General features: G+C 39.7%; 1 protein-coding gene across 2 annotated transcripts in view; it reads left to right on the top strand.

Moving 5' to 3' along the window:
- RPRD2 (regulation of nuclear pre-mRNA domain containing 2) overlaps nucleotides 1–17,774 on the top strand; it is a 44,892-nt gene extending 27,118 nt beyond the window's left edge. The window contains exons 3-11 of one of the 2 annotated variants that reach the window (XM_054010574.1): nucleotides 1,806–1,906; nucleotides 3,335–3,412; nucleotides 4,776–4,828; nucleotides 5,723–5,849; nucleotides 7,724–7,899; nucleotides 8,750–9,035; nucleotides 9,451–9,711; nucleotides 10,334–10,537; nucleotides 11,466–17,774. In XM_054010574.1, the coding sequence (XP_053866549.1) occupies nucleotides 1,806–1,906; nucleotides 3,335–3,412; nucleotides 4,776–4,828; nucleotides 5,723–5,849; nucleotides 7,724–7,899; nucleotides 8,750–9,035; nucleotides 9,451–9,711; nucleotides 10,334–10,537; nucleotides 11,466–14,188 (4,009 nt within the window). In that variant the 3' untranslated portion in view covers nucleotides 14,189–17,774. The remainder of the gene's footprint in view (nucleotides 1–1,805; nucleotides 1,907–3,334; nucleotides 3,413–4,775; nucleotides 4,829–5,722; nucleotides 5,850–7,723; nucleotides 7,900–8,749; nucleotides 9,036–9,450; nucleotides 9,712–10,333; nucleotides 10,538–11,465) is intronic. The other variant, XM_054010575.1, reaches the window with a different exon arrangement.
- The last annotated feature ends 8,077 nt before the right edge of the window (nucleotides 17,775–25,851 follow it).

The following is a 25,851-nucleotide window of genomic DNA, read 5'->3' on the forward strand; positions in this document are numbered from 1 at the left end:
GTATTTCTGTGACCTCTGACTAATAAGGTGTTTGAAATTTGAAGCCTACTCCTTCGAGCTCTCTTGCTGCTGGAAAGGAGAAGATGCATTTCTTTGTCTTCTCCCCTTTCCCTCTGGAACTCCTCTAGCTTTTGCAAATGTGCTGGTGTGAATCTTTATTAATCTGTCCCTCACCAGCCTTTGTATTTTAGTTCCTTCTCCCTAGTTAACAGCTCCAGTGCCTAAATATATTTACGCAGCTGCTCTAAACTCCCGCAAACATCAGCAGAAAGAAATTTAGCCAATACTTGACAATTTCACTGTGGCCCACAGAGTTTTGGAAAGCCTCTATGAAACAGTTAATGTCAGTCTGCTTGCAGTTTGGGAAGGCCTGAGCAGTGGCAGAGGCCTTGGAAGTGTCTGTCTACTGATTTAGATAAATATTTTGTTCACATTTGGAAAGTTGTCTTTTCAACTGTAAAGGCCACAAAACTTAATTTAAAGAGAGAGAGCGCTGTTCTGCAGAAGTTGGTGGTACTCAGCTGTGATAGGTTTCCACTCATCCTGAGGGAGTAGATTTTTCAAGATCTGGATTAAGTATCAACTTCAGCCCTTGGATACTCAAATGGGGCTTTTATTGAAGTAACAGGTGCCGGGGCATGCTTTTGACAGCAGAACTTGAACCTGACTCTTAAAAAGGTGGCCTTTACATTTATGAGAACTGGGAAGGTGTCAGTTTTAAGGAACACTAAAAGCTCCCCAAAATCTAATTGTCTATTTCACAATGTCTCTTACTTTTGTTTGTTTCAATTTGCATGGTAGAATTTTCTTACAATGTATATTACAAAATACATTGAATCAAAAAGTACTTTTACATTTGACTGTATTTTGCCCAGACTGATCTGACCATGCTGCATGTACAGGAGATACCACGAGACATCTTAAATCGCGAGAATTGTGTGAATTTAACTCAAGTGTGGTATCTGTATACTTTGAGAGTACTTATTTGTGGGTAGGCAGGTTATTTCACTTTCCTATCAATTTACCCTTGAATCAAGTTACCAAGATAAGATAGTTGGCTTGAGAAAGAATTGATCTTGTGAGATGGTGGTAAAATGTGTCTACCCACCTACATCAGTGTCCCTGATGGGTGGAACTGCAAAATCTCCGAGACTGACTGGTTCTTAGAGGCACAGAAAGAAGGATATGTGATCTGAGACTAGAGTTCTCTAGAGTATAGTAGTACCAGGCCGTGCCTACAGGGAGGGAATTGACTGGCATAGCTATTCCAGAATAACTATTCTGATGTAATTTAGCTATGCTGGAATAACTCCCATGTGGACACTATTTTGGATTAAAAGTGATTTTATTCTGGGATTTTTACACTTATTTTGTGAGCAGAGTAATTAATTATTCCATAAAAGTCACTTTTATTCCAGAATAGCGTGTCGTCATGGGGAACTATTCCATAATAGCTATATTAGGCAGTTTTCCCATGTGGACAATACCTTGTCTTGTTCAGGATAGAATTGCTAGTCTTCTGTGTGCTAAACTCTTTAGCCAAAGTTCAGCACATGCATAATTTTAAGCATAAGAATAGCTTCTTTGACTTAAATGGGACTACTTATGCGTAAAGTTACCTATGTGCTTCGGTATCTTGTTGAATTGGGGCTTACCTACAGACAGACTGACGTATCTCAAAGATCTTTTAGAAATTCGCTTTTCTTTAGCACTGGGATTACACTTCTAGCATATAGTTTTCCATTGCAGAATAATGGAAAATTATACTGTTAAAACACACTAATATTTTATGCCCTTCTTTTCAGGGATCCGTCAGTCTCTAAATCTATAGAAAGAATCTTTAAAATCTGGGAAGACAGAAATGTATACCCTGAAGAAACTATTGTGGCACTAAAAGAAGCTTTAAGTAAGTCCTTTATCTTTTGCCTTTCTTAACATATAAGCTAATTTAGTATGTGCTTGTAGTAGTTATAGTCTGAAGTCAATAAAATAAAACATTCATTAATCACTGTTTAAATGCATTCATTGCTCTTTCTGCATTTGCAGGAATTAATAAAAAGGAAAGCTAGTAGGTTAATATGAATGAGCTTTGTGATAATTATTTGTTGGACAATTCTTCCATTTAAATAAAGCCAATATTAAATCCTTTAATTTTTAGCTATAGTGTAAATTGCAATTGTACTAGTTGATAGAAAATTTATATTATGTTTAAGGTGACTTCATCCTAAAGGAGTTCTGAGCATCATGCCTAAACCTCTTCCCTTTATCTTGAGGTTTTGGGACATTCCGACTTTACATCTACAACTTCAGTTGATATTAAGATTCCATCTGAGAAGAACAGGGCAGAGTAAAAATAATCTCTTCAATTTTCTTTCTGTAGATTATAATAATAAGGTTGAATGTTATTGGTAAAATATCTACCATATTTGAAAAAAATATAGAAACACCCATTAGAGTGTGGAATAGTTTAAAAGTCCTCAGACACTCATGTAAATATATTTTTAAAAATCCTGAGATTCCAGATATTAACTGAAAGCAGTATGCACATTAAAACTAAATAATGGAAAATCTGTTCTTTCTGATTGTGAAGGAGATGAGTGCATGATTCTATTGACGTTATTGACAGTTAAAACTGCTTTTCTGTTGCTGGTTTAGAGGTGGCTTTATGTGATTGTGGGTCAGTAATTGTTACTTGAGAAATACAAAACACTGTACTTGCTTCTTGGCGAATTAAAAGACTTTCAGTTAAACATTACAAATCTATAAACGTGAAATCTATATATGTGTTCTGTTAATGTTTTGGAATCTCCATACAGCTATTTAAAAAAAAATTCAGCTCACTTCTAAATTTGATTGAATAAATATTTCTTATTACACTGTTTCGCAAGAAACTTTTCAGTTGGATGCAATATCTTTTTAATTTAGACTTTGGGTAAGTAAATGCTCATTTAAACTACTAAACCACATGCCTTACTATTTCTCCTGAAATGTGTTGTGTTTTCCTATTTGCTTTTTTTGGGCCAGTCATAAATAAGTCATTGTCTAAGAGTTTAAAGAGCAAATTATGTCAATCTCTGTGATTGTTGAATCCTCTGTTCTTTTAAAGGCGAACAGAAACTTGCTTTAAAAATAGAATGACCGTCATAGAAGTTGCTGTATTCCTGAGTAAACTTAGTTTGTCTTGGACATTCAACAGCTCATCTAGGAAAGTTGGTTTGTGGATTTTAAAACAAATTTCTGTTAATCTTTTACCATGCAACCATATGACACCAAAACCAGAAACCTTTAAAGGAATCCCATAATGCCAGACTGCAAAAAATGAAATGTTTTCCAGGTACCACTTTCAAAACTCAGAAGCAGCTGAAAGAAACTCTGAACAAACAACCGAATAAGCCGTGGAAGAAATCTCAAAGTAAGGAAACAATATGAACTATCTGAACTAATATTAAAAATGCCTTCTTGAGGAACAGAAGAAAGTCTAGTGCAAAACTGGCAAAGTACCTGGCCTAAAGTATGAGCAAGCATGTGTCTTCCAGACTTGTGAAGTTCCTTACTGACGTGTAAAACACCAAGGAATTGCTGCTAGAAAATCACTTTTTAAGGAATGAAATGTGAATAAAATTTTAAAAGAGCAAAAGTTATGAACAGTAGAGAAAAGATCTGGTGGAACTTCTTGGAAACTGGCGTTAGACTATTCAGAGATGAAGAGAAGACAGACATAATAACCATGTACATTGGCAACAGTGAAACATGGACATTCCCTTCAAGTTCAGGAATACATCTTCGGCAGCAAACTAGATTATAGGATAAATGGAATACTTACAGTGAGGCAGTGCAGTTAATGAATCATCATTCAAAACTATCAGGAGTACAGCTTGCTAGCTGGAACCACATTTATAATGTATCAGTCTCTAACCTTGCAATAACTGTAATATGGAGAATCCTTGAGTTGGCAAGAAAGCAAGATGATGGCACATTAGATGTAAAACTTGGCACATGCCACTTTGTGTGAATGCTGAGACAACTGGGACTAGGAGGACAATAAAAGGGGACAAGAGGGTTGGAATCTTAGATTACCAGAAAGAATTTGGCCACAAGATATGTATGGAAAACCATTTTCTAGAACAAAATTGGACAAGGGAGTTAGCGTTTTTTATGTGATCATCTTATTGTACATTTCTTTGCTATTTTTTAGTAACATGGATTTAGATCTCATTTTTTTCTCCTCTGTTTCTCAATCTCTAAATGAGATATTAGAACATAATTGTAAGGGCAGGGAAATCTTTAGGAGGGAGATGGGTTAGTCCAAGTAAAGGAGTAAGTGATCTATCATCCCAAGGAAATACTAAACTCAGAGGGTCAGTTCTCTGTGTCTAGAGGTCAAGAACTCTTCAGAGAATTATAAACTAGCACTTTAGGTTAGTGGATGAACCATTACAAGAACATTTATATACAATAGATCTGGAAAAGTTTTTCACAGTAACTGTTTATGTAGTGCATATATAATACAGGAACTCTACAGTCTAACTTGGCTTCTGAATCATAGCTCTGTGCTTTCTAATGTGTCTGACAGGCAGATAGATGTCACTCAATGTTCTGTGTGGAGGGGGAAATACAATGAAATGGCATCCTGTGTATGTTTTGCATAGAAATGTGTTAAAAGGTTTTTGAAATAAGTCTTTTCTGAATTTTGCTTGCAGTCAGTACTGAGTGTTTGTTGTACTTAATCTTTGTAATTGATATCTTAATTTCTTTACACATTTTTATACCAACAGCATCCACAAATCCAAAGGTTGCTCTAAAGTCGAAGATTGTTGCTGAATTCAGAGTAAGTTTAGCAAGTGAAAACATCTTTTGCATTAACCTCTGTCCTTGGACCGTAGTAACGTTGACTAGTTTGTTTATATCCAAGAGTCATCGGGGCTTGTGTTGAAGCTGTGGCCCTCAGTGTTGATTTGTTGGTTATTGTATAGTGCCCTGAGGCTGCAAGCTCTGCAGGCGTGCTGCCTGTTCTGTAAGGCATCATGTAGGCTGGTGCTATTTAAAAACAGGGCGTGGAAATAGAGCTAGGGACTGGAGGGGGTTAGTAAAGGCAAATAATATTTCCATACCATTTAGAATTATCTGCTGCAAGAAAGCAGTTTGCCTTCTTGCTAAGAGCGAACTGCTGTAGCTTTTGTAGCCAATGAGTATGATTATATGATTGCCCATTGTTTTAATGTGTGTTTAAATATAGGAACACTTATTAGGGCCTTGTCTACACTTAAGCGTTTACTGGTAGAGTTATACTTGCAACCTCCGTAGTGGAGATGCAGCTTAAAACAGTTCCATGAATGGAATTAGCTACACTGGCAAATGGATTTTTGGCCAGTATAACTGGATTTGCACAAAGGCTTTTGTTTGTCAGTTGAGGGTGTAATTTTTTCCCCCCACACTCCTGACTGACATACCTCTGCTGGCAAATCTTTCTTCTGTTTACCAGACATAGAGTTCTGATCATCACCTTGTTCATTTCACTTCCAGTTGTTATGAATTTAAACCATATGTTTCTCTGAATTAATTTATTCCAGCATCAGTGAAAACGCATCTGCTTTGATACAGAGACAGCTTTTCAATGGAATATTTATTTCCGTTACTTAAAAACAGGTCCATGATGTTATCATTGCAAAGTTAGGGCTTCTCTTCTGCAGAATATAATGAGGATGCTGTTCTTGTTTTTCAGCCACAATCCCTTGTTGATGAATTGTTGTTATATAAGCGTTCAGAAGACCAGATAGAACTGAAAGAGAAGCAGCTTTCCACCATGAGGGTGGATGTATGCAGCACTGAAACACTTAAATGCTTAAAAGGTACAAGTCCTGTATTCTGGCAGTCATATTATCAAAGGAAACAAAAATGTATCAGTAGTTGTAGTAATTCATGGGCTCTTTTACATCATAGGTTAGATTTCTGCCGTATTCTCTAATGAATTTCAGATTGTAGAATGCTAAATGATGTCAAAGCACAATTAACACATTTTCAGAGGTATCCACTCCTTTTATTTAAAAAATACAGTACTGCAGTATTCTACTTTAGTGATCCAGTACATTACAGCAGTATTGATACTGCAACATTTTTAGCTGTCACTGTAGTATTTCATAAATCACAGGACAGAAATGTTTCTGATTTCAGTCATGAGCACATCAACTGCCTCCTAATGTACATAGTCTCCCAATATCTTGTTTTCATATGTAGTAGATCTTGTAATCCTTCTATAGTTGTTTTTAATTAAAAATGTAGTTCTCCCGATGCTTGTATTGAATGTTTTTATTTTTCAAATAACTTAAAGATGCACATTGTGCCCTTTCAGTCTGAAGTACAGAACTTCAGAGCACTTGTCCTCAAGATGTAGTAACAACTTCAACTCTGAGATTGAACCTGGGAGCTTGAGCACATCTCTGCTGCTTGAGCTAAAGAAGTAACTGCAGATACCTGAAGTAGGCTGCCAACCTTTGTGGTCTGGCTAGGAGAAGGGGATGGAACACTTCATCAGTTTAGTACATAGCCTGCATGGAGATAAGAGCCCTGGGCCAGATTTACAAAGGTAACAGAGGGTCCTGTGGCACCTTTAAGACTAACAGAAGTATTGGAGCATAAGCTTTCGTGGGTGAATGCCCACTTCATCAGACGCAAGTAATGGAAAAATGAAGTGGGCATTCACCCACGAAAGCTTATGCTCCAATACTTCTGTTAGTCTTAAAGGTGCCACAGGACCCTCTGTTGCTTTTTACAGATTCAGACTAACACGGCCACCCCTCTGATAATTTACAAAGGTATTTATTTAAGTGTCCAAAGTTGCAGATAGGCACTTAGTGAGATTTTCAGAAGTGCCCATCTGCAGCTTTAGACACCTAATCCCTTTGTAAATCTGTCCCTATATGTACAAGAGCTACTGGCAAGTACAAAGTACAAACCGTAAATGACCAGGATTTGTTTGTTACTCTGTTCGGAGGATAGCCCTGTACGTGTTTCAGAATGCATGGATTTCTTAATGTGTTCAGTAGTCTGTAACTTTAACATTACAGATTTAATAATTAGCTGCTTAGTTCTTCAGTAAAGCTACAATAATTTAAGATTTTGGAAGCGATGTAAACTTGATTGGAAATAATGTTACAAGGGAGTAAACAATTTTAGTTTCATTGCCCAAATGAATAGGAAGTTTCATTGTAAAATAGAATTGCTTTAAAAGTACCTGGTATCCAGTTACTGCAGCTCGATACCATAATTTGTCATAAAAATGTAGCAGCCAGTAAACATAGTCCTACCAATGTAATGGTGAAAGAAAGCTGAATAATGTTTTCTTGCCCCCTAAACAGATCAAAACTACTGACTCCAGGTGATTGGAAGAGTAGAATTTCAAAAGGCTAACGCTAGTGGCCTCACTTGCATACAGAATGTGGTTTTGTTCTTTAAAAAAAAAACAAAAAAACCCATGTTAGATGTTATTACTAATCACTGGTTTGAAAACAAAGAATACAGACAGCTAGTTGCCTTGCCTTTACAATGACTTCGTTACCAATTATTAAACTAATTATCTACTTAAAAACCATGAAGTGCACATACCAACTTACCAAGTAAGTGTGTGTGTGTGAGAGAGAGAGAGAGAGAGAGAGAGGGGGGCTCTGTTTATTCCAGGGGAGGTAATGTGCATAATTTAATTTGTCTTTAATATTATCTCTTTCAGACAAAACAGGAGGAAAAAAGTTCTCCAAGGAATTTGAAGAAGCGAGTTCAAAGTTAGAAGAATTTGTAAATGGTTTAGACAAGCAGGTGAAAAATGGACCCTCACTAATTGAAGTGCTTGAGAATGCTGGTATCTTTTATGAAGCACAATATAAGGAAGTCAAGGTGGTAGCAAATGTAAGTGCAAAGTTTTCCCCAATAGCAAATATCTTCTTGATACAGCATTACTAATAAGAGGACATAATGCAGAATACAAACTGATATGGTTGTGGATTATTGAAGTCTATTACATCATCGAGCCATCTTAATGTTGTTATTCAGCTAATATTTGGGGATTTGTATTAATGAAGATAAACTCAGATTATGTAGTCCAGATTTCCAAAATGTCTGAGTCATGCAGATAATCAAAGTTTATCTGCATTTGTTAAACTCTTTACTAGAAGAATGACTGATAAAATCTCAGTGTACTAATGAATGAAGTAGAAATTGTGTGAGATTATAACACAAATGGTTTAAAAGGAGAGCAGAGATGATGGAGTTCAACTAATGAGATAATTAGATGCTGTTAAGGTTGGTAGGCGCTAATAATTTGACCTACCATTTTTCTCATATGTTTTTGCAAATTCTCTGCATGTGAAAAAAGAAAAGATTCATTGTTATGCCGAGTGTAAAGTTAACTTCGAGAAGCTGAACACCTTTGTCGGTAATCTAGATCTGACAGTGACCTTTGGGTACTGAAGTTTTTCCTCATTTCTTGAAGCATTGTATCAAACACGATAGTTTATGGATTTGAAAAAATTCTTCCAGCAAAAGCATTAACTAAATGGGAAAAAGTAGTCACGTGAATATCCCTTCTGAGGTTCTTGCTCTGTAAGCCATATTGAGAAGCGAAATACTTAATGCAGGGGCAGAGATGATTGGGGAGTTGAATATGCTGCTATTAATACTATAGAAATGGTTCAAAGGTATGTTATTTTTCCTTCTTTATAAAGGACTCTAAGCTAAATATCCTTTTTTTGTGTCTTAGGCTTATAAAACATTTGCCAATAGAGTGAGCAATCTAAAGAAAAAATTAGATCAATTGAAAGCAACTCTTCCTGATCCAGAAGAGTCTCCTGTCCCTTCTCCAAGTATGGATGCTCCATCTCCAACTGGTTCTGAGTCCCCTTTCCAGGGAATGGGGGAAGAGGACGACATCCAGTCTCCAGCAGTGGAAAGCGAGAAGTCTGTATCTCCTGAACCTGTGGCAGATAATCGGGATGTGGAGGACATGGAACTGTCTGATGTGGAAGATGACGCATCTAAAATTATTGGTACGTTCTGTGGAAGTAGCAGTAAAATGGGCTAATAGTTTTATACTGTCCACAAAACAATCTAGGCAAACAGTTTTTCCAGACCTCATATAGAATCAAGAGGATGGTGAGAAACTTTCCTTGTTCTGGGAATACTGCAGCTCAGGTACTATGCCAGTCCTCCAGCAAAAAAGCAGGGAAGTCAGACCCAGATATTCCTAACTTAAAAAACAAGCATAAAAAAACCTCTTTTCATGAGGCTGTCCTTACACACTCTAACAGTTCAGTAAAAGGCATCAACAATTGCTTTTCCTCTGAACCTTTACAGTAGTTTGTTTTAAACCTGGGACACATTGAGAAGCCTGCAGCTCTTAGGCCAAAAGAATTCTGGGAGGCCGATTGAACATTCCATGTTTTCTCTCTATATTTGAATTAGTGGAGGAGAGGAAGGAGAAACAGGTTGTTCCTTCTTCAGCACCTGCAAAGACTGAAAGTGTCCCCAAAGCAACAACCTCCACAGTGGTTGCTGCTACACCAGCAGTAACAACTCCTGCTCAGACTCCTCCAACTCCCAAGACAGTGAGCACAGTGCCTGTCCCTCCATCGCCGGCACTCGGTCTGCCAAACCTTGCCAACGTTGACCTAGCAAAGATCAGCTCCATTCTTAGCAGCTTAACTTCCGTTATGAAGAATACAGGTGAGTGTCTGAATTGCAGGTTGTGACTGAGTGGTGCTGTTCAGCAGAGACAGAATTCTGCATTATACAAGCAATAACTTTGTTGCTCAGATCTTTTTTTGCTTCTGTAACATTTTAGAACTAAAACATTGAATTGTAATTCACTCTGTACTTCAGGAGAGCTGTGACATATTTGTACTAAAAACCCTCTCAATATCAGTTTTAAACATGCTTCCTTTTAAATGATTTAAGGGCATCTGTAGTGTAGAGTTTCAAAGTAGGACATGGTGCTACCTAAGTCTGTGCACCATAGTGATCTTAGGGCCTGTCTGTGCTAGGGTTCCTACTGTTGTTAACACTGCAGTAGTGAAGGTGGTCATGCTAGTTGTAGACAAGGCTTCCACAGCTGCTGACATTTTTAACAGTGTCATGTAGGTCTGTGTGATGCTGTTAAATGCTGGTTGCTTCAGGAGCCTTGTCTACACTAGCAGCTTACTGCAACTCTGCTGGTATTAGTAATAGTTGAAAGTAGCCAGAAAACCTTAACAAAGCAGTATGTATGAGCAATGTATTTATTGACTGTTTTCATTGCTCTTGCAAAGTAGCATTTTGTGTTTCTGAGCAGCAAATGTTTTCACCTCAGGGGTCAGTCCTGCATCAAGACCTTCCCCAGGAACCCCAACGAGCCCCACGACTCTTACTAGTGGCCTGAAGACTCCTGTTGTGGGGACTCCATCTGGTCCTCCAAATCCGTTAGCAAATATTCTTTCCAAAGTTGAAATAACTCCTGAAAGCATTTTGTCAGTTCTCTCCAAAACCCAGACCCAGACTGCACCAGCATTGCAAAGTAAGTATTTAAAATCCACTCCTTTTGCACAATATAAATAGTTAGCATCTATATTTGGATGACAGCATCAATACTAAAGCATCCTACTGTGTGCTCCTGAAACAAGACTTTATCTGGGAGGAAATTAGCTTGTATGTAACACTTTTTCCAAATGTAAGTTACATTTTGCAAGATAGTGTATTTGACATGGGCAAGTCAATTTTTCAACAGATTCAGGGAGTGTTTTCCTATATGTTTAATCTTTTAAAATCTTTTTAAAATCTGATGGTGTTGGATACCATCCTAGAACATTTTATATTTGCTTTATTAGTTGTAACTTTTATGACTAAATCTTGTTGTTGTTGCACAGTAAGCAAATAGTGTGAATATGTTTAATTGCTGGTTCACCCTGGCTTTCCAGTTAGCCAAGTAATTATATTGTAATGTGTTTATTAAAATCTTATGTTGCATGGAAAAAATGTAGCAGAGCAGGGGACCCATGAGTGAGTATCTCTTGGATTCTATTCCTAGCTCTGGAATGGGGTTTGTTTTAGTGGTTTGAGCAGGGGGTTAGGAGCGGAGGACTCTAGATTCTGGAGGGGGGTTCCCTCTACTACTTGCTCGTATGATCTTGGTTAATAATATTACTTCCATGCCTCTGCTTAACTAGCTGTAACATGAACATAATACCGACGTGGTTTAGATGTGTGTTATAATTTATATTGGTAAAACAATTTGAGATCAAAAGCACAATGGAAATGCAAAGTAATTAGTATTTAATAGTACGTAGAGATGGCAAAGTCTAACCATTTTGTTGGCTCAGATGTCAGCTAGTTTCAAAAATGTAAGTTTGTAGCTTCTCTGCCCACAAAGCCAATCATGATGATGGCTTAGCACAAGTTTTTTTAAAATATGTAATTAAAATGTTTTGTTTTGTTTTTTCCTCCAGGTTTATCATCCTTACTTCAAAGCGTTGCTGGAAATACAGCCCAATCAAGTGAAACAGCATCTCAGAGCACTTCAGCATCACCAGCCAATACAACTGTTTCTTGCATGAAAGGGAGGAATGTTCCTTCCAATACTCAGTCTTTTATGTCTAAAAATGTTGGTTATTCTCCAAATTCTTCTACTGCTGAGGTTTCTTCAACTTCGGTTAACAAGGCTCCTGTTGGACATAGCCCAGGGCTTTCAAGTTCTAGTTTTAAACCACCAACAAATTCCCTTGGATTTGTCAATACCCATCCTACCAGTCCTTCCCTTTTACCAACAGAAACCTCATTGAGTCAGTCCTCTGAGATTTCAAAAACAAAGCTGGAGTCAGAACCGACCTCTCCAAGCCTGGAAATGAAGATACACAATTTTTTAAAAGGAAACCCTGGTTTCAGTGGTCTAAACTTGAATATTCCAATTTTAAGCAGTTTAGGGTCCAACATCACATCAGAAAGCCATTCATCTGATTTTCAGCGTGGTCCTACTAGCACTTCTATGGACAATGTGGATGGGACGCCAGTCCGTGATGAACGAAGTGGAACGCCAACCCAAGATGAGATGATGGATAAACCAACATCAAGCAATGTTGACACTATGTCTTTATTATCAAAGATTATAAGCCCTGGATCGTCTACTCCCAGTAGCACAAGGTCCCCTCCTCAGAGCAGAGATGATGGATATCCCCAAGAACTGTCTAATTCTGTGCCTGCCTATAGGTCTTTTGGTCTCGGCAGGGATTCTCCAGCCAGCATGTACAAGCAGTCGTCCGATAATATGGAAATACCTTCTTCTTTAATGGATTCCCCTCAGGAGAAGTTTTACCCAGACACGTCTTTTCAAGAAGATGAAGATTATCGTGACTTTGAATATTCTGGGCCACCACCATCTGCCATCATGAACCTGGAGAAGAAGCCTTCAAAATCCATTTTGAAAGCAAGTAAGCTTGCCGACGCTGCAGAGTACCAGCCAGTTCTCTCTAGTTACAGTCAAAGAGCGCAAGAGTTTAGTGTGAAGTCGTCTTTTCCTCCATCTATGAGGTCTATTCTTGATCAGAATGAGAGCTGTGATCCACTGTCATCGTCTTCTGGAATGTATGGAAGTTACAGCCTGCGAGCAAATGACTCTGGATCTGATGGTTCCCCTTCACCCAGTAAGAACGATGTGTTTTTCACACCAGACTCCAATCATAATAATTTATCAAAATCTGTGATGCATTCTGGCCTGTCACAGAAACAGTATCCAGACTCTCCCCATTCACTTCCTCACAGATCACTTTTCTCTCCTCAAAACACTCTTTCAAATCCTGCTGGTAGACCACCCACATCCAGTGTGGAGAAATCTTTAGGTTCTTCCATTTCTGCCACTTCAACAATTGAGTTTAAGAACATGCTTAAAAATGCATCTCGCAAGCCTTCTGAGGAAAAGCATTTTAGCCAGGTTCCTAAAGGTAGCTCACATGAAGGGGTTAGCCTATCTAGTCTCAGCCAAGCTGGAACTTCTACCGGAGAGCAGCAGCAGCAAGAGGAGCACTATCGTATAGAAACTAGGGTGTCGTCGTCTTGTTTAGATTTGCCTGATAGCACTGAAGAAAAAGGAGCCCCTATAGAAACTCTGGGTTACCATAATGCATCCAATAGGGGAATGTCAGGAGAACCAATTCAGACAGTAGAATCTATAAGAGTTCTTGGGAAAGGAAATAGAGGACACGGGCGAGAGGCATCTAGAGTAGGCTGGTTTGAGCTAAGTAATACAGGTAGTGCTTTTGATAATGGGCCCTCAAGTGCTACTGAGCTGCCCACCATGGGTACTGGCAGTGGAATTGCCAGCTTTCAAACACAGTACAAAGAACACGTGCCACAATTTCAGGAGAGTGTAAACAATTTCAGAACAAATAATTTCAGCACTGCCTTTGAGCGTCACATACCACCTCCTCCCATAGAGCATGGAACTCCTTTTCAGAGGGAACAAGTTGGTGCACCTGCTGGGCCCCCATCTGCTCCGCCCAAGGATCATGGAAGCCTGTTTCCTAGGGATCACTCAGTTCCTCCACACATGTCATCAGTGGATCACACTAATCCTTTTTCAAAAGAAAAATCCTCTCCACTCCCATTGCCTCATACTGCCCCTCCTCCTCCTTCTGTGGAACATAGTGGGCTTCCATTTCCTACTCCTCCCCCTCCACCTCACTCTGTGGAACATGGTGGCGTTCCATTCCCTACCCCGCCGCCACCTTCTGGGGAACACGGGGGCATTCCATTTCCTGCCCCTCCCCTGACCGTGGAACATGGTGGTGTCACGTTTTCCAAGGATCACGGTACTATTCATCAAGGAACTATAAAAGAGCATTTTAATGTGCATTCAGGACCAAGGGACCATGTGGCCCCACCTCAGCGAGACCACAGTGGTCCACCCCTTGGTCGGGTTCGAGAAAACATAGGCCTAACTTCCCTTTCGAGAGATCAGCATGGGCCATCCCATAGCGTTCCTCACATTGGCCCATCTCATAGAGACAATGTAAACCGGAGTGGAATGATGATTAGGAACCCACGACCAGACTTTAGGCCTAGGGAACCTTTCATAAACAGAGACCCATTTCCCAGCTTAAAAAGGCCTCGGCCACCTCTTGTAAGGGGCCCTCCATTCTTTGCACCAAAACGCCCGTTCTTTCCTCCCAGGTACTGAAACAGACATGCGTCTCTGTAAGTGAAGGTATTTTGGATATTCTAGAGAGCAGTGGAAGTAGCGCTTTCACTTTTGTTTTTCCTTAAAGAGCCCCATAACATTTTTCTAAATTAAATATGTTCTGGTACTTTTTTTTTGGTTGTTTATTTTTTTAAGCCAACCAGTTGGCGTAAATCTAGCAAAATGTTTTAACAAAAAATAAGAATTTTCCTAAGAGTATTGCCGTTGAAATAAAACTTCTAGTCATAAAAATGATTGAATGTGCGATGTTGGGATGTTATTTTTAGCTGATTACCAAATTGTTTTGCTTCATGAGTCCTCCGAACCCATGTCAAAAAATAGAGGTGGGGGAAGGAACTCTGTTGCTACTATTGATTAAGGAAGATAAAGGGTCCAAGCTTTCAAAGCCTTCCCTGTGGCAATAGAAATATTAACCCTTCCTTGTGCCTTTTGTTTAGGTTAATCAGTCACTTTTTTCACTGATGTCTGCTCAGTCGGTCCCTTGCTATGAAGCCTTGGAACATCTTGCTGCTTGCTGTTTTCCATCTTGCTGATAGGAATAGGGAGAGGGTAGGCAACTAACATGGTCAGTTTTTCAGCCCTTCTGTTTGCTTTTTCTGCCTTTCTCAAAATGCAAAAGGAAAAAACCTGCTTTTCACAGTTGACAGCTTTGCCACTGAGGGTCTTGAACTTTTCTCCTAAGTTGGGTTTCAGAAAACAGTCTCTAAAGTATGTGCACTTCCTATCTCCAACTTGGCTTCCTTCCTCAACATGCTAAGAGGGTTATATTTTGCTGAATATAAATCAAGTAATGCATTTAAAATAAGTGAATGCAGGGAGGTAGCCAGTGGTAAAACTCAAATCTGTGCTTACACACACATTTAATGTATACAGTGTATATTTGAAACATGTCTGCATACACATGTACAAGCTGCATCATTTTTTTTCTTGTCTTATATCACAGAGCTAGGCCAGGTCTAGTAAACTATATTTACTTTTTTGCTGGGAGCATTGTTGACATACATGTATTCTTCACTTTTTGTAATCACACCTTTCCTTGTGCTTTGTTTGAAGCACATAGTCCCATGTAAGATGAGAGAGAAACTGCATGCAGCAATGTGAAAACAATACCTAAACTCTCTTCCCACGTTTTCATAAACTCACTTCTGCTGCCATGTGCATAGAGGACTTTGTGTGGAGTTTGAATTACTTTATTTGATTTTTTTTTTAAAGTGAGTAGAATACAACATACTAGTGTCTGATAAAGGTATGGGAAAATATCTATAAAAATAACTACAGAATGAGAAAATGGCGGAGCATTTGTTTGTGCTTGGTCTGTGTGTTTTATTTAATATATATAATATGTATAATTATATTTCCATACACAAGTAAGTGAATCGGAAGGTTGTATGGGTGTATTTTATTGAATTGCCCTGGGTTTACAGAAAGAATGATGTTATAGTGCCAGTGCATAAAAACCACCTCTGTTTTCTAATCTTAGGACAAAAACGTGCGTTCCACTTCATTTTGCAGCCAGCAGCAGATGTCGCTGCTGCTGGTCTATAGGGGGGTGTATTTAGGCAGCATCGTGGAATGGTGCACCTTGTTGTGTGGACTGTTTCAGTTAAATAGAATTCCTGAAAAAGTAACTGCATGTGTAATTCATGCAAACATTGAGTGTTTAAACTTTTGGGTTAAATTTAAACAGTATTTATTCCTTTTCTGTTCCTTCTGAGTTCTGTTGTCTTTGGACACCGCAGCTCCTTTCAGTGAACCTCCAATATGATTGAGTGGATAACACACCAAAGTACTACTGTGAGGGTAGCTTGTGTAAGTTAAGCAAAATGTTCAGAAGGTAAAAACAAAGCAGTCAAGATATAAAGCAAGAAAACTACGTAATAAGATGTGAGAATTCACTTATCCTATGATATGAAGTAAGATGATCTAACTCAGTTCCCTATACACCAGCACTCAGAATGTCTGATCATATTTCTCATTAGTCTAGCCATACAGCTCTTAAGTTTTAGGACTTATAGGATGTGGATATATTTTAATATCTAATGTTAATGTCCAGCACGAAAACTGAAAACATTTCACAGCTTTTGATATATATTGGAAATGACGTATAGCTTAGCCCAACTTCTTTGCTCTACTGGAACGTTTGAAATGAAGCTTTCAGTAACAGCGTGGCATTCCATTTACCTCAGACCTAAACTACACAATCCCATTGCTTTAATATCTATCCTGGCTTGAAGGGACAGCTTCAGAGAAGTCATAGCTTAAAGATACTTTGTTGGAGGAAACCAAGGGGGTGAAAAAACGCAGGAGATTCTGATGTAAGAATGGAACCAATATTGACTAGAAAAAAATTTCCCTCTAGAATAAAAGAATGTGAATTATTTCTGCTGCTCGTGCTTAAAGTGGTAATTTCGAAGTAAAGAATTATTAAAATCAGATGGTGACCATCTAAGAACTGCTCTCCATGCCATCTGACATGCCTGGCAAGTGGCTTCATTGCTCTTGGAGGTGGCTTTTTGGGTAACTTGAAAAGTAAAATGACTGATTTAAAAAAAAAAAAAAAAAAAACACACACACAAAAACTTATTGTAAAAAAAAAAAAGACTATTTTAATGATGAAAGCTCCATGTTTTTTGTTTGAGGTTTTTCATTTTATTCTGTGCTTGTTACTTTAAACAAAATGTCTACAGTAACTGAAGACACGTGTACATATGTAGAAACCACACAACTTATTTCTGGACATGAAGGCGTTTTTTCCTGTCTGTGATTTAAACTACCCAACCGTTCTTGAACTTTTGTATTTCACCTTATAAGAAAAAGAAATAAACATGTATTTTTTAAATAAAGCATGAAACAGTGTGTCTCATGAAGGACATAACTTCATAAAGAAGAAAAGCAAATTGCAGACAGCCTTCAGTGTTCACTCCAGCTGTTCTAGAAACCGAGAGGACAAACCAAACATTACACTGGTACAGCTTAATGGCAGTCAATAGAATTAACATTTACTAGAGGTTATAAACACTTAAAATGTATCCCTGTTCTAGACTTCTGCTAGTGTAGTACAGATATTCTTGTCACCAGACTTATGAGTATGCACCATTTAGATTTCTACTGTCCCCTCAGATACGCAGTACGCATACCTGCCTCTTTGGAAAAATTCAACATACGCTATGGTGTGCTCTGTATATCAGAGAGGAGGGTTTACAGCTGTGGCTGACTTTGTGATCTAAATACATTTTAGAGATGCTTTACCTGTAAAATATTGTTCAGGTGTGAGAAACCTGTTTAGATAATGTGAATAATGGTAAATTTTTTAAAAACCATGCAGAATAAATGATCATATCCTGAAATTAATTATTCAAAAATAAGCTGCAGTGCTGTTATTTCAAAACTGCTGTAAATATTGGCTGCTTTTTTTGTGTGCCTGTTAAGATTAATTGGATATGTTGGATTTATATTCTCAAGTGTTCCGTGTGGAGAAAGCAACATGCATTAGAGGAAGCGACAATAAAACTGCAGATCATTTTGAAATGTGTATTAATACATTTAATAAAATAACTAGTTCTAATGTTTTGATATTCTTTTTTAACTGGAACCTCTATTTAAGTGTACAGGGGGTGTAAGATTGCCTGATCCGTGAAAATGACCAAAATATTGGGCTGAAGAGAGAACATCAGTTTTTTGCTCAACATTTGCAGTCTAGAACAATAGCCAGGCTTTATTTCATCATTGCTGAATTACAAGTTTAGGGTTAGTGTGGCCTAACCCTTTTTTTTTTTTAAACTCTTATTAAAGAAAAACAAACACACACACACACATCTGCCTGCAGCTCAGGCTCTGTGACCATTTTGAAGAAGACTGAAAGAAATTTAAAACTGTTGTTGGAAGATGGCTCTGTTTCTTTTAATTTTTAGAGGCGGTGTTTGGAGGCAAATCTGAAATTACTGTTAATTCGCAGAGCAAAACACAGAAAATGGAATATTCTACCTGTACTTGTGGGCTGAGACAACAGTTACTTTCCCCCTGCCCCCGTTTATTTTTGTATTGCATATTAATAAAGTGTACTTTACTTGGTGTGGTTTCCTTTCAAAAGAGTAAGATCTTTGCACCAGTTTACTAGCTTCTGGCCTCTTGTACATACTCTTCTGTTCTGTCATGTAATTTTGAAGGGTGATAATGTTGATTTTCAGGGTTGTCTTGGCTTCCTGTCCTTTTTTGTTGGCTGGGGGGATGGGAACAGCTGGCTACACAGTCTCGAGAGAAGCTGGTCTCAGTGATTACTGCTAGAACCTCACTTTCAATCTATATCTGCATAACGCAAGAAGCAATTATGTGAAGCAATTTAAAGAGTATAATTTTTAATAACTTCAGAGGTGCATGGTCATTAATTTTTAACAAATTGCTTTAGCTGGGCTAGCTTAGATTATCAAAATGGAAAGAATTTTAAACAGTGAATTTACTTTTTGCCATTTATGCTGATTGGCTACTTTTTGCATTTCACTTAATATGGACAATAAGAATAGCCTGCTACGCTCTGCATTCTGGTACAATAATAGAATGTAGTAGTAATTTGGCTTCCAGGTGCTTCGAAGTCGTACATAAACAAGGAACTCTTATTTGAAATTGTTTCTAGAATAGGAAACCTATTTTATTTTCCAAGCTACAGTTTTTGTATCTAAACTTATGTCCACATGTCATTTTGTTAAAGATCATTTAGCTAGAATAACGATTCAGGGAAGGTTATGAAACATTTCAAGAGCAAGGCACTATTAAATGAGGAATTCATGGGCCTCTGGGAATCAATACAAAAATAAGCCAAGAGGCCACTTCTAATCCAGTATCTGTGAATCTAATGAATACTCAGCCCTAGTTTTGGGAACATGCTGATTACTGTATTTAGTGCTGTCTTTCATGTGGAACTCCAAGCCTTTCAAGCTTTTTGTGACTGAGGGAGAATACTGCTGAATTCAGTAAGCCTATTTATAGCTTTTTCAATACATCTCTAAAGTAGTAGACTCTAACTTAAATCCCCCTGTGTGTCTGAAATATAAAAGTTCCTCTCGTTAGCTCAGGTGTCATGCAAATTTGGTCAGATTACAAATATGTCATATCCTGCACAGCACTCTGTATCCGCCAGGCTTAGTGGGAGTATAATTTGTCATTTTATTGTGATGTTGCATCCACTCACCCTTTAGCATCCAACCAAGGGCAATTACTGTTCCTTGTCCGTCTCAAATGACCCATTTCCCTTCCCTCCCTTTTCATCTCATTGCTTTTGATACCATTTCTCATCTTCTTGAGAGGATTTCACAAAGTCCTTTCCAAGGTTTTCAAGAGAGGTCACACTATGGATGTACTAATATAGAGCAGGTCACTTGCTACCCTCTAGCATGAGGGGCTTTGGTTCCTCCCCAGCTCAGTGGGTGTTCTGAATCTCTCTACCTGCTTTTGAGATGAGTCCTGCCATATTTTCTATTTATCTTCCCTCTATTCTGACGTACCTCAAACTGACTTTGGTAGGGTTCCATATTTGCACTTCACTGATTTAAAGATCTTTCTTATTTTCAAGTGAAGGTGGGTGTGGAGCTTTTTAAAGGGCAGCCCTGAAAACTTCATCTTGGATCTGAAAGTTGGGCTGGTTTCTGCTGGACTGCTGCATCAGAGCCATGCATGGCCAAATTCTGTCGGAAGAGGCACAAGTGTAAAAGTCTTGTCCTGAATTGTTAACTACTCGCAGTTGCTGCATGAGCTTATAAATAAGAATAAAATCCAGCAGCTCGTCCTATAGCTGTTTGCGCTCTGCAAGGTCATGAAGATGATGCATAGTGCTGAATGTGGGGAGTGGGCAGACCTATTCCATAAATATGCCCACTTTAGTTACTTTTCAGAGCAGGGCTGCAGTTTGAAGTATCACCGGCACTGCATTCCTCTTCTGTACTGTTACTTATCCCTGATGCAGACAGATCTGTAGAATCTATAACTGGAGGCCCATGTGTTGAGAGTGTGATGCAGATTGGTTGAACAGGCACTATCTTTGAGACTGAAGCATCAGTCTTCCAAGGGGATATGATCCCTTAGGCTCAGCCCAGCACTCTGAATGCTCAGGGTAAAGAGAACTTCCCCGCATGAATAAAACTGGGCAGGGTATTTGAAAATTGCTTAAATTGCAGTTGGTGTTCCTTGAGTTTGGGTTGAATGTGGGCTGCTATGTGGTACAAGCAATAAGGAAGCCCAGGGTAGAAGTGCTACAAAATTCTCCATCCTCTTTTAATCCCATTTGAATCAACTAATTGTGCTTAAATTTTTAAACATGAAAGATTTTCTTCTGTGAGCTTCCATTCAGCTTACTTATGCATAGCTTGGCAAGTTAGCATCAGAAGGAATGCCATTTTCCACCAACACGGCCACCCCCCATTGCAGACTTGCAAAATAGATTTCAGTCTGCTCGTGCAGTGACGCGCTTCTTAGCCTATGCCAGGGTATCCAAACATATGCCAGCCGAAGGGCTGTTTTAGCAACTTGGCCGGAGCTTGAGAGCTGCACTCTGCAGGTACTTCCTGCCTCCTCCCGCTTTACATCAGTGCAACCCCTGGGGATTGCTGGTTATATGCAATTCTCTACCTTCATTAGTGTGTGCCAAGTCCATGTGCTGAGCTGCCGTATTGAAGACAAGGGCAGCCCCGGGCTGCACTGTAGAATGTTGGGAATGCATTTGTCCCATAGACTGGCATCTTTGCTGTGTTCAGATGGGATTATAAAGCATTTAAGTGATTTGAAAAACCCCTCCCTTCCTGTGTCGACTGCTATGCTACCATAACTGAGGGAGCTTGCCATTTTGAGGTGACTGTGGCGTGTCCCAAGATACGATGTGGTAGGGCAGTGACTGCCCTGTCTCTCACCCTTGTAAGAATGTGCTGAAAATTAGTGGTGTAGCGAGCTGAGCTTTGGGGATGGAACATGGCACAGGGGTGGTGTATCCCTCCTGCTAAATGATTGGAGGTTAGGCGTTTCTTGACTAGCCACGCATCTAGCAACACTAATGTCCATCGTTCCCTTGCCCACTGTGGACCTTGCAAAGCAAAGGGGTCCCTCGCTCCGGTGGAGTTGTGCAGCGCTTAGTTTGGAAGCTGATGGCGCCACTTTGAGATCCGCTGACAATGGCTGCTGTCCAGCAACATGTAATTTGCTCCTACAGTTCAGAGGCCAGACCCGGTAGTCAAGCCCTTGTCCTGGGTAGCAGAGCCAAGCACAGCCATTGATCCAAAGCCATGCCGTTGTGCCGTCACAGTGTACAGAGAATGTCAATTCTTTGCCTCAACCCTCCTTTCCCCTGTCAGCCATTGTTAACAGCCTTGGCTGCGCTCCCCACGTGGGCAGTGTCTCTTCTGAAAATCTTGGTTTCTGCTCCACAGAGGCTGGCAGGAATTAATAGCTCATTTGGTTTTTGTTTTTTAAGTAAATAATTCAAACATTTGCAAACTCTGTCATTCAGCAGGGTCTTACCTTTACAGACCGGATTGCTTTGCATTTAGGTACCGAGGCCTGTACGCACCAAAGCTCGACATTGGTTTAGTTTTCATTGTGCTACTAGTTGACAAGCCAGTTGTGTTGACCAGTGGTTTGACTAGCTACCACCTCCTCTCCCTCTCCCTCCCACCCCCCCAGCCTTGGCTGGGGTTTCTATTTGACTTAATATCACACTTCCCACTTAAACCGTGATAAACATCAAAGACGTTTTAATAGTGCTATCAGGGACAGGACTTTGGTGTCTGGGCTTCCAGTGTGACAGCATAGGTTTAAGGCTGGGATTTGCAAAGGAGCCCAAGGGAGTTAGATGCCCAAATCCCATTTGAAATTGAGTTTGGCACCTAATTCTCTTAGGCTCCTAGCCTTACATTGTTCATTTCTCCTCTTCCCCCTCCAGTTTGCACAGCTAACATATGCTTGGCTTGGGGAGCAGCATCTTACATTATAGAAGCTTTAGATCTTGGGTAAAATTTTCAGAAGTATCGAAAGTCCCATTTTTTCAAGACTGGCCTAGGTGCAGAAAGAATCTATTTCAAACAACCCTGCTGGAGTAGCAAATCCCAAGATACTTGCATTTTGCAGCACTGATGGGGCCTAGTTGTCATTTTGAGGCCTTTCTCCTCCACTTCTACTCTCTCCTTCCCCTCCCTGCCATGCTGTACTGGATTTGTTTCTTGGTCCGAGTTTATCTGATATCAGCTGTTCAAGTACCTTATATATTAAGCTCTCTGGGCAAGAACTGGGACAACCCTGACCCTCCAATCTGGCAGCTAATAACACATGCGGCGGGTGGCCAATTCTTATCACGCCTTCATAGTCTCTTGCTGGGGAGTTGCAAAGGTTCGTACCCTTCATAGACTCATAGGGTTGTTGGTTTTTTGTAAGGCCAGAAACTAGGGTCACTAGAATCATCCAGTTGGAACTCCTGTGTCACACAGGCCAAGTGCTCTTATGGTTGAACTACAGCTGATGGTTTGGAAAAGCGTCCAATCTTGATTGAAAGAGACGATGGACAACTTCTGTAATAAACCAACAACTTCTCACAACCTTTTGCTTGTGGGCATAAGGTTAGAAATCCTTTAAGAGGTTGAGGCCCCCTACCTTTAATGGGAGTTTTAGGGTATCTCGCCAGTAGGGCTTGACGTATGGAACAACCGCGCCTCTGTTTGCCTCCTGTCTTATTCTCATCAAAGCGAGGAGAATAAGCAACTGCTTTTGTTTCTCCACGGCATAAGTAGCTCTTTTAACACCCATAGCTGAATAAAAACCGCTTTTAATTGTAGTTGTCTTTTATTCCCATGTCTTGGTCTAGCCCCAGAGCATGCTCTTCCACCACATTTATATCTTCAGCCTCATGGCAATTAAATGGCAGCGCTCTTCTTTCAGCTGCTGAATTAACAGGTAACAGGCACCAAAGCGCTAATACGAATAAGCAAGGAGAGTTGTTTTTTAATGGAAAATACTGAAGGTGGGATTTCTCCAAAGCACCCACCCCTGACCTGGCTCTGACCCATTGAAGTCAGTGGGAGCAGAGTTAGGCCAGTTCTGGGTTCTTCTAAAGATCCTGCTCGTAGTCCTTGAGGTTTGCTCTCACTAGAGGAACAGATTGACCACCCATGGTGCATTAAGTGAAGGAACCTGGCTGTATCTTTAGTTGAGGTATATTAGTGGTGTTACCATAATGCATAGAGATCCTAATCTAGGTCAAGGCCTCAGTGTGCTAGGTGTTATACAAACTAAATAAGACCAGGTAACGGATGGGAGGAGAAACAGGCATAGAGAGGGGAAGTGACTTGCCTAAAATCACACAGTAGGCCGGAGATGAACACATCTCTTCAATCCCTGTGCAATACCCTAACCACTGGACCAATCTGCCTCTTGTCAAGGCAATAGGTGAAATGTACATGGGATTTGGTAATCTAGAAAATGTCATTCCTTGGGGGGAGGGGCGCGGACGGTTTTGTTTTTTTCTTTTTAAAGGAATACTTCTGCCAATTATGAGTGAACAAAATACAAGAAATGCTTAGTGTCTGTCTCATTTGTGAAGCTTTGTTGTACAAGAGAAGAAACAAACAAGTTACATTTTCTGTGGTTGACAAAGTGGGTGTGTGGAAAAGGGAAGTCACTGAATTAAGATGTCTAGTTGAAACACAAGCTACCATCCGATCACAGTAATACCGACTCCAGTCACTAGCGACTGGGCAACGGCATGGTCTGATGGTGGGCTGTTTGCCTGTATGACAAGAATCGGTGTGTGCCTGGTCCCCAAAAAATGTCTCCATCACCAAACACCTCCCCCCCCCAATCCAAAAACACCTCAATCCTTCATTGACGACACTTAATTGGCAGCCTGAGCAGAGCCACTAAGGATAGAATAGGCCATGGAGACTTAACTCTGCTCTCTACCCTCAAGAAGAGTATTCTGGGACAGGACTGAGAGGCATTCATAGTGGGAGCATACACTCCCCTAAGAAGTGCCAGACCTGAGGCCTGTTTTGTCCAGTATCCTGTATCTCAGCCTGATCTCTAAGACTTAGATTGGTTTAAACCCTGAGACATGAGTTTTAATATCCCTTACAAAAACTCTTGTCATCAATGATAATTCTGGACGTTCTTGCTAGCTGTATAAATGTCCAGTCCCTGTTTGAATCTTAAGTTCTTGGCCTCACTGACATCCTGTGGCAGTGAATTCTGCAGTCCAGTTACACATTCTGAAAAAAAAAATTGTATCCTCTTTGGATTTCTCATTTTTATTTTTCTATGGCTGTCCGCTTACTCTTGTGTTATGAGACAGGGAAAACAGTCGATCTCCTCTAGACCATTCAGTATTTATATACTTTTAATCTGTCGCTTCTCATCCATCCCCTTTCCAAGGTTACAATCCCAGTCTTTTCAGTCTCTTCATAGGAGAGCTTTTCCATACCCTTGGGTCATTCTCATTACTCTTCTCTGAACCCCCTCTAGTTCTGCAATAGCCTCGTGAGATGGGGTGGCCACAACATGTGGATGAGAGCACACGATTTATATAAAACATTATAATAGCGCTGTATTATTCATCCCATTTCTTATACATTCTACCATCTTGTTAGCTTTTTTGACTGTAGATGCATATTGACTTATCTACTATAACACCCAGGTCAACTTTCTTGTGTTGATCATGCTGGAGGCAATACAACTACTCGAATTTCAGTCTGACACTGTCAATGTCTGTCCTTTTCCAAAAATTTGGTTCCTAAGCACCTAAATCCTACTGAAATCAATGGAAGTTATATGCCTAAATACATTTCAGGAGCAGGGCCTAAATTAATTTTTTGTTGTTGTTGTTGCATGGTATCAAAACAGGTGAATCAAAAGACAATGAGCTGACCCAAACAATGAAACCCCCTCATTTTTTGTATGGTGTCTAGCATCCGAGGTCTTAGGTGCTATCACAGTGAAATACTACATAATAAAATCAGTTGCAGAATCTATGTTCAAACTCCAATGTAACAGATTGATGAATCAGGGCCTAAGTTCTGCTAAAGCACTTAAGCACAGGCCTTGAAGTCAGTGGGATGTGCACGCATACTGAAATGTTTTGCTCGATCAGGACTTTAGCCCTTAATTCCAAATACACTTTTTAGAACAAAGCTATACTGTATTAATCAGGAGAGAAGGTAACAGCTCCATGGAATAAGGAATTAAAAAAAAAATTCTTAAAATGTCAGGAGTGAGAATGAAAGAAGTAATGTTAGGCTCTAAGTCTATAAGCACAGGATGTGGTGAGCATTAAGGTTACTGGGAGCTGTGGGGTGCCAATGATTATATGTGAATTATTGGTCAAAGAGCTAGAGTGTGGGGGGCTGTTTTGTATCGTATTTTTAAAATGTATCAAAGAGTGCCTGGAGCAAAGGGTAGCTGTTTCTCTTTCTGAATGCATGTTTAAATCTGGATGAGTAGAGCCCTACCAAATTCACGGCCATGAAAAACACGTCACGGACCGTGAAATCTGGTCACACACACACCCCCGGGTGAAATCTGGTCTTTTGTGTGCTTTTACCCTATACTATAAAGATTTCACAGTGGGAGACTAGCGTTTCTCAAATTGGGGATCCTGACCCAAAAGGGAGTTGCAGGGG

This window comes from Malaclemys terrapin, chromosome 21, assembly GCF_027887155.1.
Source record: "Malaclemys terrapin pileata isolate rMalTer1 chromosome 21, rMalTer1.hap1, whole genome shotgun sequence".
In the NCBI taxonomy this organism is placed as follows: domain Eukaryota; kingdom Metazoa; phylum Chordata; order Testudines; family Emydidae; genus Malaclemys; species Malaclemys terrapin.